Source organism: Myotis davidii, unplaced genomic scaffold (assembly GCF_000327345.1).
Source record: "Myotis davidii unplaced genomic scaffold, ASM32734v1 scaffold363, whole genome shotgun sequence".
Taxonomy (NCBI): Eukaryota; Metazoa; Chordata; class Mammalia; order Chiroptera; family Vespertilionidae; genus Myotis; species Myotis davidii.
In genome coordinates this window covers 2,547,382-2,560,874 of record NW_006294069.1, presented here as the reverse complement: position 1 = coordinate 2,560,874, position 13,493 = coordinate 2,547,382, and the positions used below count along the sequence as shown (strand labels likewise).

At 46.2% G+C, this 13,493-nt stretch overlaps 2 protein-coding genes across 2 annotated transcripts in view; one reads left to right on the top strand and one right to left on the bottom strand.

Annotated features, from left to right (window-relative positions):
- The window catches only part of FAM57A (family with sequence similarity 57 member A), a gene marked incomplete at its 5' end in the record, with an annotated part of 10,687 nt that extends 4,068 nt beyond the window's left edge, over positions 1-6,619 (top strand). The window contains 3 exon segments of the mRNA XM_015566806.1: positions 2,450-2,654; positions 3,736-3,831; positions 4,293-6,619. Coding sequence (XP_015422292.1) covers positions 2,450-2,654; positions 3,736-3,831; positions 4,293-4,562 — 571 coding nt within the window.
- Positions 6,620-7,107: 488 nt separating this feature from the next.
- Positions 7,108-10,977, bottom strand: GEMIN4 (gem nuclear organelle associated protein 4). The gene has a single exon (XM_015566768.1). The coding sequence runs from the start codon at positions 10,431-10,433 to the stop codon at positions 7,293-7,295; it is 3,141 nt and encodes a 1,046-aa protein (XP_015422254.1). The 5' UTR covers positions 10,434-10,977; the 3' UTR covers positions 7,108-7,292.
- Positions 10,978-13,493: the final 2,516 nt, after the last annotated feature.

Genomic DNA, 13,493 nt, shown 5'->3' with positions numbered 1-13,493 from the left:
TTGAGTCCGCAGGCCGACGCTCTATCCACTGAGCCAAACCGGTCAGGGCAGCAGGCTACTTTTTAAGTTGATAATTTTGTATGGCCTGTGAATGATCTTATAAATATCCAAATGGCCCTTGGCAGAAACAAGGTTCCCCACCCCTACCTTAGATTCTTTGCTCCTAAAATGGAGACAGATACATTTCTGTGCCCGTTACCTTCACATGGATGCACAAGGATGCTCTAACTGCACCTAGATCATTTTAAAAAACGGCCTTTGGGGGCTCATATTCTATATACCCCAATATTTTTTATTGCATACCTTTTCACTTTATGCCTTGATGTAGACTGTCTATAAATAAGGGAGTGTCTATAAATCTCCCCAATTTATATGCAGAATGTGGTATGGGGCCAAGTATTTCATTATTCTTAAAGAGGTCTACATTGCTAACAGGGCTGAGAGTCACAGCTCTAGGCAGTTTTCTCAATTTAAGCACCTATATTTGGACTAGAGACCCAGTGCACGAAATTCGTGCACAAGTAGGGTCCCTAGGCCTGGCTGGCAATCAGGCCCAATCTGTGGGGTGACTGGCGGGGCCCCTGCTGGCACCCACCTTGGCTGGCCTGGGGCCTGAAGGTTGAGGGCAGCTCCTGCATTGAACGTCTTCCCCCTGGTGGTCAGTGCGTGTCATAGTCAGTGGTTGGTCTGCCGATCAGTCGATTTGCATATTAGGCTTTTATTATATAGGATATATAGGATAGTATTTTTTTACATTTAAAAGGATTTTCACATTTTTAGTTTTTTTTTTTAATTTTTACAATAACTTTGTCAGGGAAGTAGGACAAGGATTGTTACTGTCATTTTTATAAAGAAAGCTAAGTCCCAGGCTAGAGGTAATTATTATTACAATCTAGATCTCTTACAAATAAGTCTTGAGAGAATTCTACCAAGCAGCCACAATTTCAGATCTTATTGAATTGGTACTGTATGCAAAATATTAAAACCCTAGGTCCACTCACAGGGAGAGGCCAGTTATATTTCAGATCAGCTTTTAATAGCTCTTTATAGTTATTTAACTTAGAATTGCTTTAAGGATGCAATGGAGACCATAGACAGGCAGCAGAATAAATAAATATTGCATCTTTTTGCCTAAATGGAATTTGACTAATTTGTTCACCTGCATATATGTTATATTTTCTATCCTTACTTGTTTGCCTGTTTCATTGTTTATTCATTATTGAGTTATGCTGTGGTAAGTGTGGAATCATTAGGTAATGGTACATATACCATTAAGAGTCTTTGGGGTAGGTGCTTAACAAGCACTGCAGGTGATTCTGATGTTCAGGTAATTTGAAAACCATAAAACTAAATCATCTCTTCTTGGTATTTAGTGAATCTAATCCTTCTCAGCATAGGCTATAATTTCAGTTTATATGTTTTTATCCACATCAATTTTCTGTAGAATTATGACTTATCATTTGGGAACAAAATTATAGAAATTATAGACTTCCTTTTTAATTTTCTCTAGCACAGTGATAAACTATCATTTTGACACAGCAAATATTGATTCAACCCCTTTGGGGAAGTAAATGAGAACAGTGTCTTTTCTCCCATTTTCTCTTTGGTTATCTGACTGCTGTAAGGTAGTCCTTGAGCTCCAGGCTCATAACCAGACATATTTTTCTTAATGAGTGGAATTGGGATTAGCCATAGAATTGTAAAGAATATGGCCAGGGTTGCTTGCCAGCAACTCCCTAGAGTGAGGTTACAAGCAGATGCAAGAGGAAACTCCCAACTGTTGAGCAACGAATGGAGTTAAACTGGAAATATTGGATTGGGATTCGGGACACCTTCCAAACCAGTTTCTTGGTGGGGCTGTTGAATCATTGGTAGAGATATCTATATCAAAGTCAGCTTATATCACAAAATGCAAGAAAATCCATTACAAATGAGTAGCTAAACCAGGCAAATAGTGACAGCTAGTCACTTAAACACATGGTGTTTTCTGCTTTAGACACAAATTTTCTCTGTAATTTAGAAAAAGTTGTTCATCCTATCAACTTCATCATCCTGTCCTATAAAATAAAAGCCTAATATGCAAATCGACCAACAGCAGAACCAGCAGAATAACCGATCACTATGACACACATTGACCACTAGGGGGCAGACGCTCAATGCAGGAGCTGCCCCCAGCCCGTAGGCCCCAGGCCAGCCAAGGCCAGTGCCAGCAGGGGGGTCCCCCCCAATCGCCCCGCCGATTGCCCTACAGATCGGCCCTGATTGCCGGCCAGGCCTAGGGACCCTACCTGTGCGTGAATTTCATGCATTGGGCCTCTAGTATTCATTATAAAGTATTTGGAGCAAAGACATCTAAGGAAATGTGTTTGAGAAGAGGTTGGCTTTAAGTAAGCCGCCTTCATAATTGATATTCATAATTATTTCATGGACCACTTATGCTTTCTTTCAGGCACTGGCTTGCCCAAGAATATGTCTGGTTTTTGGTTCCATATATGGTCTACGACATCTACGCCATGTACCTTTGTGACTGGTACCGAATCAAGGAACAGAACCGCAGACACTCCCTCATGATTTTTCGAAACTTCCTAAGTAAAAACCGCCTCATGATCACGCACCATGTGGCCATTCTGTTGGTCCTTGTGCCAATTGCACAGGTATCAGCTGCCTCGGTCATTCATTTCTCCTGTTGATCTGGGTATCATGACCAATACTTAGGAGTCAGGATTGCTCCTCTTTTCCTTCATTTTCCTACTTCACCTGCTCTCGTATGCCAGCTGCTTCTGCAGTTAAATCCCCAGATTAATCATGTAGAGATGTGATCCTCCTTGCCAGCAATCCCCCAGCCCTTTATGATTCCTTAGTCTTTGCCAAAGGTTCTGTCTTTAGTTTATACAATATAAAGACAATATAAAATACAACATAAGAATTTTTAAAAATGAGACCCGTTATTTGCTCAGTCAACTGGTTATTTGCTCTGTGTGCATTATTATTTATGTTACAAAAGCAAGCTCTGAAAGCAAATAGCTGCATAATTTCTCCCTAGATCCATTTTTCCCATCAAAACTTGACCGAACAAGAAAGGGGAATGCAGAGAGGAAATTAGTATTTTTGAGTGCCCGCCAAGTGATAGGCACTTGATTTAAAAGCTCATAGCTTTCTGCTAATAATTAGAAATAACATTATAAATTGTTAGCCCTATACTGTGTATGCAGCCCACCGGCCACAAGTTTGACATGCTTGAATTGGGGCTCTAAGAGTTGATGTAGCTCACTCTGGTACTACTTGAGCTGCTATTCTATGCTGTACTATTTTCTTGAAAAGATACACAGGTACCGTGTACTACATTCTTTAAGAAGTCTCCCCAACAACTAGCACAAGGTTCTGACACATATTTTGTTGAACTGACTTGGCTAAGTGCCCTTGGCATGACTAAGTTAGAAACCCAAAAGTAGGCTGCAGAGTTCCTTCCGGCTGACATGGAAATTCTGAGAAAGCTTGGTGTGTGATGCAATCAGCTATCAGAAATTGCCTCTGGATCCTAGCAATTCAACCATCAAAGTTCCATAGTTTAATACCAAGAAGCAGCAGAATATTAAATGGGCCTACACTTGTCCATATAGCATTTCCCTTTCCCTTCATGGTCTGTCATGGTCTTTTTTAGCAGCCCTAGAATTTCCTTCCAGTGGTTCCTTAATCTGCATATCATAATTCCCTGTTTCGTCTTCTCATCTGCAGAGATTTAGGGGAGAGCTGGGGGACTTCTTCGTTGGCTGCATCTTCACGGCAGAACTGAGCACTCCATTTGTGTCGCTGGGCAAAATTCTGATTCAGGCACGTATGAATGAAATGGCAGAAACAGTGCCAGGGGGAGAGGGGGGTACAGACTGTGTGTTTCCTTGGTAGATTGTGAAGTTTAGAGAAATCCCTTAATACTAGGAATAGTGGAATAGGAGACCCTTGAACAGACTTAAAGGTCAATTGGTCTTCCAAGCCAGTGGGGACAAAATTGTAAGTTTGATTCAAATTTGATACAGTCCTTTATGTATTTTTTCCCAGGCCATAGATTTTCTCTCATCCTGTGTTCCTATCAGCTGGGGTGGTTTAGGTCGAATTCAGCATCACGGCTGAAACACCTACAAGGCTATATGCACATACAGATATGGCCATGCCCAATCAACTTTTCCAAGTGTTAGAAAGCTAGATGCCTGGACTTTACGGCTGTGGGACTTGAGCTAGTCATTTCCTGAAGGCCCAACCTCTTCGTGACTGCATTCTCCTTCCCTCTTTTGCAGCTAAAGCAGCAGCACACCCTTCTGTACAAGGTGAACGGAATCCTCACACTGACCACCTTCTTTTCCTGTCGGATTCTTCTTTTCCTCTTCATGTATTGGTCCTATGCCCAACAGAAGGACATAAGCCTGTTCCAAGTGCCATCCAGGATTCCTGTCTTCTGCAATGTGGCCAATGCCTTCCTCATCGCTCCCCAGCTCTACTGGTTCTCTCTGCTGTGCAAGAAGGCAGTCGGGCTCTTTGACACTCCCCCAGCCGAAAAGGATGGATAAGTGCTCCCTGGAGTCAGGCAGTGAGGGTGCCTCTTCATACTAGCTGCCTCTTTCACTCAGTATTCTACGGACCAAATTGTGCCCTGGATGGCCTCAGCCTTTTGGGTATTGATAAGTAGATGGGTAGTGAGTTTTTCTAAAGAATATTCGTATTACCTCCCTCTTCTAACCTGCCCCTTTGGCAAAAGCACTTTTTGTAATAACAACTATTGGATCCTGTCAGACCTCCATTGGCAGCAAGGTGGTTTTGCCCAATGATCCTTCTTTGGGTCTTATCTCAAGGGCTCTGGGAGGTAGAAGCATGGGGTGTGGAGACAGGTGAACCAGGATAAGTCCCTGGGCACCTAACTGGCCCTAATATTGGTGGCTACCCACCTTTCCAAACACTCAGGGCAATATCCACATATACTGGGCCAGCAGAAACAGTTCTTGACTTGGTTCTTGAAATAATTTCTTATGTTGGCCTGGGGAAACCATTGTGGGTAGATAGCTTTTCATTGTTTACTAGATAATCCACTGCCTCATCCATGTGCCAACATTGAATTCTTGTCATATGACTTCCAATCAGAAGTCGCATTAGTGAGGGTCGGGGTGGCAGGAGGCAGGGATGGGAACCTGAAGCGCTTGAGGAGGTAAAAGAGGTCTGCATCTTGGCAGGCTGACTGTAAGACCAGTGTCAAAGTTGTGAGTTTGTTGTCAACAGTCACAAATACTGTTCCCTTTTTGGCGTGTCCTTCCAAGCCCAGCTTTCCCCATATCCACACACACACAGGATGCTCTTGTTAAAAACTATAGTGGTAGAGTGAAAAGATGGCTACCAAGCTATTTATGAGCAACCCCACTCTTTGACACTGTCTTTTTCACATGAAGTGGAAATGGAGTTCTATATTCCAAACCATGAGAAGTCGCATCTACACTGCCTCCTAACAGAGCTTGTGGCCAAAAGCCTGTTCCCATTGAGTGCACCACCGTTTAGCCACAGAAGGCTGGAGAGCTAGAGTGCAAGACAGCCCTGGCCAAAACATGTCCTGTGAACCGACTCCTTCACTACCATGTGCAAATGGGATTCTCTGGTGCCAACACTAATCATTCCTTATCGACTAGGATGGGTCTTAGAAACTGCTACCATGAATTTTTTTTTTTTTCAGGTGGTAGTGAGAAGGTAGGTTTTAAAAAGTGCCTTTTGATTCATTGTTCTCCATTAACTTTTAAAGTACTGAATATGTAACAGTGACTCAAATGTTGACTATTTCAGTCTTTAATGGGTGCCATTTTAAAAATGCAAAATGATATATTTTTTTTTACTGGTTTGTTCACTGTCAGTGTATCTTGCATAAATCACCCCTGTGGTGATTAAATTGCACTAATATTTCCCAACTTACTCTCATTTGTGAAATATATCAATACCGACTTCCTGTAAGACCCATCCATGACCTGACTTGGCTGGCTGCTGTGTGGTATTGTTTCTGGTTTGTGTTCATATCCATGTAACTTGCAAAGCTGGGGGGTTGAGGGGAGGGGAATGTGTTAGTGCTGTCAGCCTCCAGGAAGGCCTACCTCAAACCTTACTCTAACACTGTTTCTGTGATTCATGGTTCCTGTACCCCAAGCATGTCAAACTCTCAGCCTGCGGGCCACATGCCTCGTTTATTTGGCCTGTGTTAGCCTTTGAGTTGACATGTTTGCTGTACACTGTAGGGTCCCAGAGTTCACGCCTAGTGGTCATGTAATTTTAGGCCCTTTTCTCTCTTTCTAGGTGAATTTCAATTAGGAGGTGGGAGGGTAGAAACCCAACTGTAGGCCACAGAGCTAGCCCACTTCAGGTGGGGGAGGGAACCTGAATGAGGTCCTATTTTGATTGAGGGCCTGGGTGTGAAGGAGGTATTGGGTATCTCCTTTTCCCTTTCTTGCCTCCCAAATTGAATGTCTAAGCAACCAGCGCTCATAGTTCTGTAAAATACCCTGCACACCTTAAATTTGTATTTTTATGCTTCTGTAGACATCATTCCCTGCTCCTCCTCATTTTTCAAAACTGTGACAATATACTCCAAGCAGAAGGTAATTACACTCGTCCTTTAAACACATCTCTGCTGTTTACCAGACCTAGTTTTAGTACAGCCCTTCTGGATACACCAAATGGATGGCGTTAAGGCTGTAGAGCAGAAGTCCTCAATTCAGAAGCCATCCATTTTCTTTAGGTCCTTAATCTACCCCCACCACTAAATTTTCTTGGTCCAACCTTCTTTTATAGTGCTGCTGGCCTTTTGGGCACACAAATCACCTGGCCAACTGGGAGAAGAAGAGAGTTATTTTCTTAATTGCTACCTTTTCCAAAAGACCACAAAATGACTCAAAGAGGGTTTCAGTGCAAAAGAACACACACATCTTATAATTTTTCCACTTGGGTATTTCACCTTTGAACTTACCAAATTTTAGGATGGAGAAGTCCAATTATGAACTTTCCTTGCAGCCTGATTTGATCTTTAAGACTCTAGCTGCACCCATATTTAAGCCTAAACTATTGATGAGAACGACTCAAAAGAAATAAGACAAACCTCAAAATGAGATTATAATTTGTGTTACAAATACCCAAGAAACTATTTTCTTTACATTGTTATTGCCATATACTTTTTAGCTTGTTTACAACTTCACATAACTGAAGTATTTTTGTTTCTCGGCTCTAGCCCCTATAGACCCCACCCTCATCAGCTGTTGTCTAATCCACAAAGGTCAGAAGTTGCTGATCTTCTGCAGCAGGGTCTGGCGCCGCTCCTCGGGGCTAATGTTCTTGGCAATGGACTTTAAAAAGTGCTGCTCATTTACCTTCTGGAGTAAGGCGCTGGTAGAAGGGTTGGTCTTGCTCAGAGTTTCATAGCAGGTGAGGATTTCCAAGGCCAAAACGTAGAGTGGTTCACACACCTCTTGGTGGAGCATGGCCATGATGTGCAAAACATGACAGAATACCTGAGTATAAAAAAATAGGGCTTCCTGGGTCAGGTCCTGTTCTTCTCCTTGGGCCCAAGGGCCAACTGACCGTATCAACCTAACTGAGTCCAGGAGGCTGGTCAGACTGCTACAGAGGAGTTTGACCACATGGCTCCAGCCTTCCATAGGAAGCCAATTGCGACAACTCTGGCTACAGAGAAACTGGAAAGCTCTCAGGAGTAGAACAGAGAGTTGGAGCTCCTGGGCCAAGGGCTTCAGGTTGAGCAGAGGAACAAACTGAATATATTCCAGGCTATAAGGGACATGTAGGAGTTGTTTCTCCAACAGTCTCCTGGTCAACTGGAAAAGGTACTGCCACTCCTGGGTACTGCACCAAGGCATGACTTGCACCAGGGCTACCAGAAAGCCCTTGCTGAACAATCTGACCTCCTCAGGGTTGTCCACACCCACCACTAAGAGGGAGAGCATCCGCTCGGAGATGCTGCTGGAGAGGCAGCAGCACTCCATCCAGGCAAGGAGCCCTGTGCCGGGCCCATACCCAGGGTGGGCCTGGGAGGTCCATTCATCCTCAGAAAGCTTACAGATCTCAAAAAGTGTGGCTGGCACCTCACACTTGAAGTGGCCCTCAAAGAAGTTCTTCAGTCTCAGGTTCACAGTCCAGTCTAGCTGCTCCAACTTCCGGTGGAGCCAGGACAGGGACTTGATCCAGGTGTCTGGGGAGAAGGTCTCGGCATTTGCTAACACGATCTCACAGAGGAGCTCCAGGATATGGACCACCATATCCTTCCCATCCAAAGAGAGGCAGCGCTTCTCCTTGGGGAGCTGCCAGTATTTACTGAAGCAGTCCAAGAGCTGGCACAAGCTGAAGATGAGGGGAAACGGAGAGCAGGTTTGGAGCCAGTATTCCTCTAAGCAGGCATTTACTTCGAGGGTCTGAATAAAGATCTTCAGACTGAGGTCCACCTCTTCAACATCTAGCATCAAGAAAGGCAGGACGAATTCCCTGAGAACCTCATCTGGCTCAAGAAGGGCCGCAACTGGAATCCCCTGGGGTTTCACGGGACTCATCAGGCATCTCAGGAGCTCCAAAAACTGCTTTTCTTCCTTGGGTGTAGAGAACTTTGTCCAGACGGTTTCTCTGAGGCATGACACGACGAACGTGGTGGACGGATTTGGACCCTGCTCTTCCGTGAACCTGAGGGCTGGGAAGGCGGTGAGAATCTGAGCCAGGAACTTGTGGGTACCGAGATTGACCACAGCCATGCTGCACATTTTCTTCACGGTGATCTCTGGGTGCAGTATCACCAGGCGGGCCACAGAAGCTACAGCCTTAGCCAAGCCCTGTTCGGAAGCACTCTGTGCAAGCTGGTTAAAGGTCGTGTTGAGGTCTTCCTGAAACCCCTCCAAGTAAGCCAACAACTTCTCAGAGAGGCCCTTTCGCCCCCAGGCAACCAGGACACCTGAGAGGACTTTATTTTTATCTGGCAGTGAGAGGCCTGCGTAACATTCCAGGATCAAGTCAATCACTTGTTTGACCTGAGATTCAGGGATGGCTCTGTCTGTCATGCTGACTTCCACCACAGTTTCCAGCAGCTTTAATACCAAATCTGGCTCTCGGAAGAGAGACTGGTTATTAACCAGGCAGGCGAGCCACTCATCTGAGAAGGCCCACTTCTTCTCAGAAGCAAAAATGTAGCACATTTCCATGTGCCGGTCCATCTTTTGCTCAATAATGGCCATGGCAATCGAGGCAGTAATGTCTTTCTCCAAGCCCTCGTTGAGTACCTTGTTCGTTTTCCTCAGGAAATCCCCGACGCACTCTGCCAGTTCAGAAACCACCTGCCTCTCCTCCTTGGATAAGCTGGTGGTACCCAGGTAAAGCTTCAAGTTCTGGCTGAAAGAAGTCAGACTGTCACACAGCCGGTAACTGTCATAATTTGTCCCATGGGTGCTATTGAGCATGGCCTGCAGCTCCTCCCCCCACTCCCGCAGAAGACTGCGCATGAAGTCAAACCCGGCAAAAATCGTTTCATTCGGGAGTCTGGCCAGCGAGCTCAGGTTGACATCCCGTTCTGCCTCCTTTACCTTCTCTGCCAGTGCCTGCTGGTGATATGGGTTCTGGGTGTCCGAATTCCACACGGATATCACCGTGGCCAGTTTGTCTAGATACACATGTGCAGACACTTCCTGAGGGTCATCCTCCATCAGTGCAAACACGGTCAGCATATCAGCCAAATTGGCTAATGCACAGCACTTCATCCCAGGGCCCAAGATTCTATTTTGGATTTGCTTCAGCCCAGTGAGCAGCATGGCCAACAAAGGCATGGTAGGACACACATCAGGGTCTGACTTAAACCTCTTTGGAGGATGGGAGAACTCATCTGAAGAGGATATGTACTTATTAGCCATTGTCCTAAACTGAGAGAGCAGGGGGTCCTGCTGATTGTCCTTGTGCTTCATCATTTCCCACCAGACATCGAGGAAGAAGGCCACATCCTTTGAAGAAGTATCAATAGCCATGTGCTCCAAAAAGCGCTCTAGTTCTGCACGGCAGATGGTGGTAGGGAGGGCCATCAGGAGCTGGATAAAGAGTCCAGAAGCTTCCAGGGACTTGAGCAGCTCAAAAAGAACTGTGTGATTGATGGTAGGGATCATGTTGCCTACTGAGAAGAACACATCTTCCTGCCACCGAGTTTCAGTGTCAGAAGGGGTGACGGGGTAGGGCTGAAGAACCTTGGCCCAGATGATGACCAGAGCTTTCCTCTTCCAGGTAGAGGACTGGGAGCATGCTGTGGCAGAGATTTCCCTCAAGGCCTCCACAATGGGCCGCCCAACATGCTCCCAGTCAGACTTTGTCAATTCTGCCAGTGCTTTGGGGTGGAACAGCTGCTCGGCCAGCAAAAAACCCCCATGCAAAATAGTCATTTCTTCACAGATATTCAAGGGTCCTGCACGGAGAGAAGCCGAATAAGATAGAGTATGGTGACAAATTTCAAAATAGTAAGCAGAGGTTAGAAGGAAAGATAGCAGTTGGTAGGCTGGCTGTTGGGATCAGGGTTAGAGATAAAAGTTCTAAATAGGATCAGTGGGAGAGGGGGAAGAAAGCAGTGATTCTAGGAGCCACTGCAGTGTTGGAGTAAAAAGGACTTACCTGAGGAATAGAAAAGGACTCCCAAACTCTAGCTTGGAACTGGGAAGACAACAGGCACCATTGGAGATAGGGACACAGAAGACTCAGAACAGATTTGGAGGGAACCTGTTAAGTTTTGGTTATTTGGAGTTTGAGGTAGAAATTAAGGTAGAAATGCCCTCCAGCAATGGAAATGCAAGGCTGAAGCTCAGGAGGAAAGTCAGAGGGGATCAATGGAACCAATGAAGTGAGATCTCACAGGAAAAGCATTTGAAAAGGAAAAGCTGGGCTACAGAGGCTAGACCAGCCGCGGGCAAACTACAGCCCGGATTCGGCCCTTTGAAATGAATAAAACTAAAAAAAAAAAAAAAAAAAGACCGTACCCTTTTATGTAATGATGTTTACTTTGAATTTGTATTAGTTCACACAAACACTCCATCCATGCTTTTGTTCCAGCCCTCTGGTCCAGTTTAAGAACCCATTGTGGCCCTCGAGTCAAAAAGTTTGCCCACCCCTGGGCTAGACCCTCCAGCAAAAGATGGGCCAGCAGAGGATTTGGGAAAGATGGGTTTAGAGAGAAAGCACAATGACAGTTTCAAACTACAGGGACCACAAAATATATATTGCAGGGCATGAAACTGAGCTTATAAATTATGATACAAATTAAAACGCACATGGCCCAGGGCCGTGGGCACAGAAGCACGCAGACAAACCCTACCTTCCCCCTCTTCTCTCATAGCCTTGCCCTGCAAACAGATTTCCACTGTTCTGCCTTTCAGGGAAACAATTCATCCCATGGCTTCTTCCAACAAAAACAGCTACTCATGGTCCTGGTTCTCTGGTAGAAACCACGGGGTAGATAGAAAAAATAATGCACTACATTAAGTTCTCCCTTCAGTGACCCACAGACTTATCAGTGAACTGACACATATTTATCAAGGAAGGCATCTTGGTCTGTCTAATCAGACATGAGTTTAGCTCAGCCATTTAAAAGCAGTCATCTTGGAGAAATGACTTCTCTGAGCACCCCGTCGGTTTATGTGGGGATAATACAAACTTCATATAATGATCATGAAGATCCAATGATATATGCTAGTCAAGCTCTTGGCACTGGGTTGGTGCTTACTGTTAGCTCCTGATCCCACCTCCCAGAGATAGTGAGAGTTAAACAAGATATAGCTACAATAAGAATCAGGAGTCAAAGAGCCTGATGAAGTGCTCAATAAATGTTTTCCCCCAAACCTTTCTATTTGACAAGAACAGAATCTTGTCAGTATTCTTGGCCTCCCTGAACTCAGAAACATGAAAAGACAGACCTTTCTCAGGTGTCTCCTTTGCCCAGAAACGAAGTCAGATCCCAAATACTGCTGCTCACTAATCAATATTCCTGTCTCTCCCCTTTCCCAGGACCCAGAGATGCCACCCCTTTCTCAGTCCTTCATATCCCCAAGAACCCATCTTCCCAGACTCCTGATTCCAGCAGATTAAAGAGTATCCTGCTCCTTGGACCATTTTTGGGAGCAGCAAAAAGGCGAAGAGCTCAATCAGCACTCCTAGGCAGATCCTGGGGGAGCAATCCACCGTGGCCCCAGTGGCGAGGCCGACTCCCACCCAGGGCTAGGTTGCTCAGGGAGCTCTGGACCCTCTTTCTAGCTCAGGCTCCTGTCCAAGGCACCAACATATGTTCCCTACGGTTCTGTAAAATGAATGTTACTGCACTATCGGTTCAGCTGAGATGTCTGGCCTCTAACAGCTATTGTCCAGAGAGACTCAAGTATAAGTCCCAGGAGCAGTTAAAAGCTGGGTAATTCCCCAGTGTTTTGTCACTACTGGTTAACGGTGCTTCTGAGTGCCGGCGCCTTTATATGTACTGAGCGCTGCTTGTGCCAGGCGGCACTCATGTAAGGTTCCTTTAAGTCTTCATGCCAACCTTTTGAGGATCATATTACTCCCGTTTTAGAGACGGGAACATGGAGACTCAGAAGCCATTTGCTCAGGAGAGCGCAACTACAAAGCTGTTGGGCAGAATCACCACAGCTGTAAGGCTCTGGGGGCGCTGGGGGAGGCACCCACGGGGAGCCAGAATGCTAGGCCTCCCCACCACCGCCTGCCATGCACAACTTGAGCGCTTTTTGGAGCACGCGGCTATTGGTACAAAGTGAAGAGCTGGCTGGGGCCAAGGACCAGAACTTTTCTCCACGGGCCCAGTATTGCTGGCACACCTTGGGGTGCCTCCCCCAGCTCCCCCAGAGCCATCTCCTAGTCCTATCCCCTTAGGAGCATGTCCAGAAGGGTAAAAAGCTGGGCCGGGAGCCGCTGATTTATAGCAGCTCCACCCTCCCTTCTTCCAAACTTTGCCTCAGGATTCTGAATCAAGGCGCACGTGCACTCTGCAGCCACAACCCTTCCCACAACCGCTAGTCTGATGAACGCCAGCTCCGTGCAAGGCGCTGCACCGGGCGCTGTAAACACGTGATCTCAAGGAAAACTCCCCCAAACTCTGCAGTGGATACATTATCATCTCCGTTTTACTGTATCTACGAGGACCGCTTGAGCCTAAGTCACTTGCTAAAGAACTCATCAGACATCCAACTAATGAGACCGTCGGGCACCCGGGGTCCCCCCGAGCGTCCTCCCAGCCCGGCAACTCCCAAATCACGCACCCTCTTTACTTTCAGGGAATCTTCCCTTCACAGCCGTTTGGCGCTTCACGTGGAAAGGGCCCCAAGGGCCCCAAAGCCGCGCGGCCGGGGCTGGAGCCGGGTCTCCCGACCCCCCGGTCTCCGAGGAACCCCCTGCTCTCCAAACCGCCCCCCAACCCGGGGTCTCCCTCAGCCCGGGCCGCTCGGCACCGC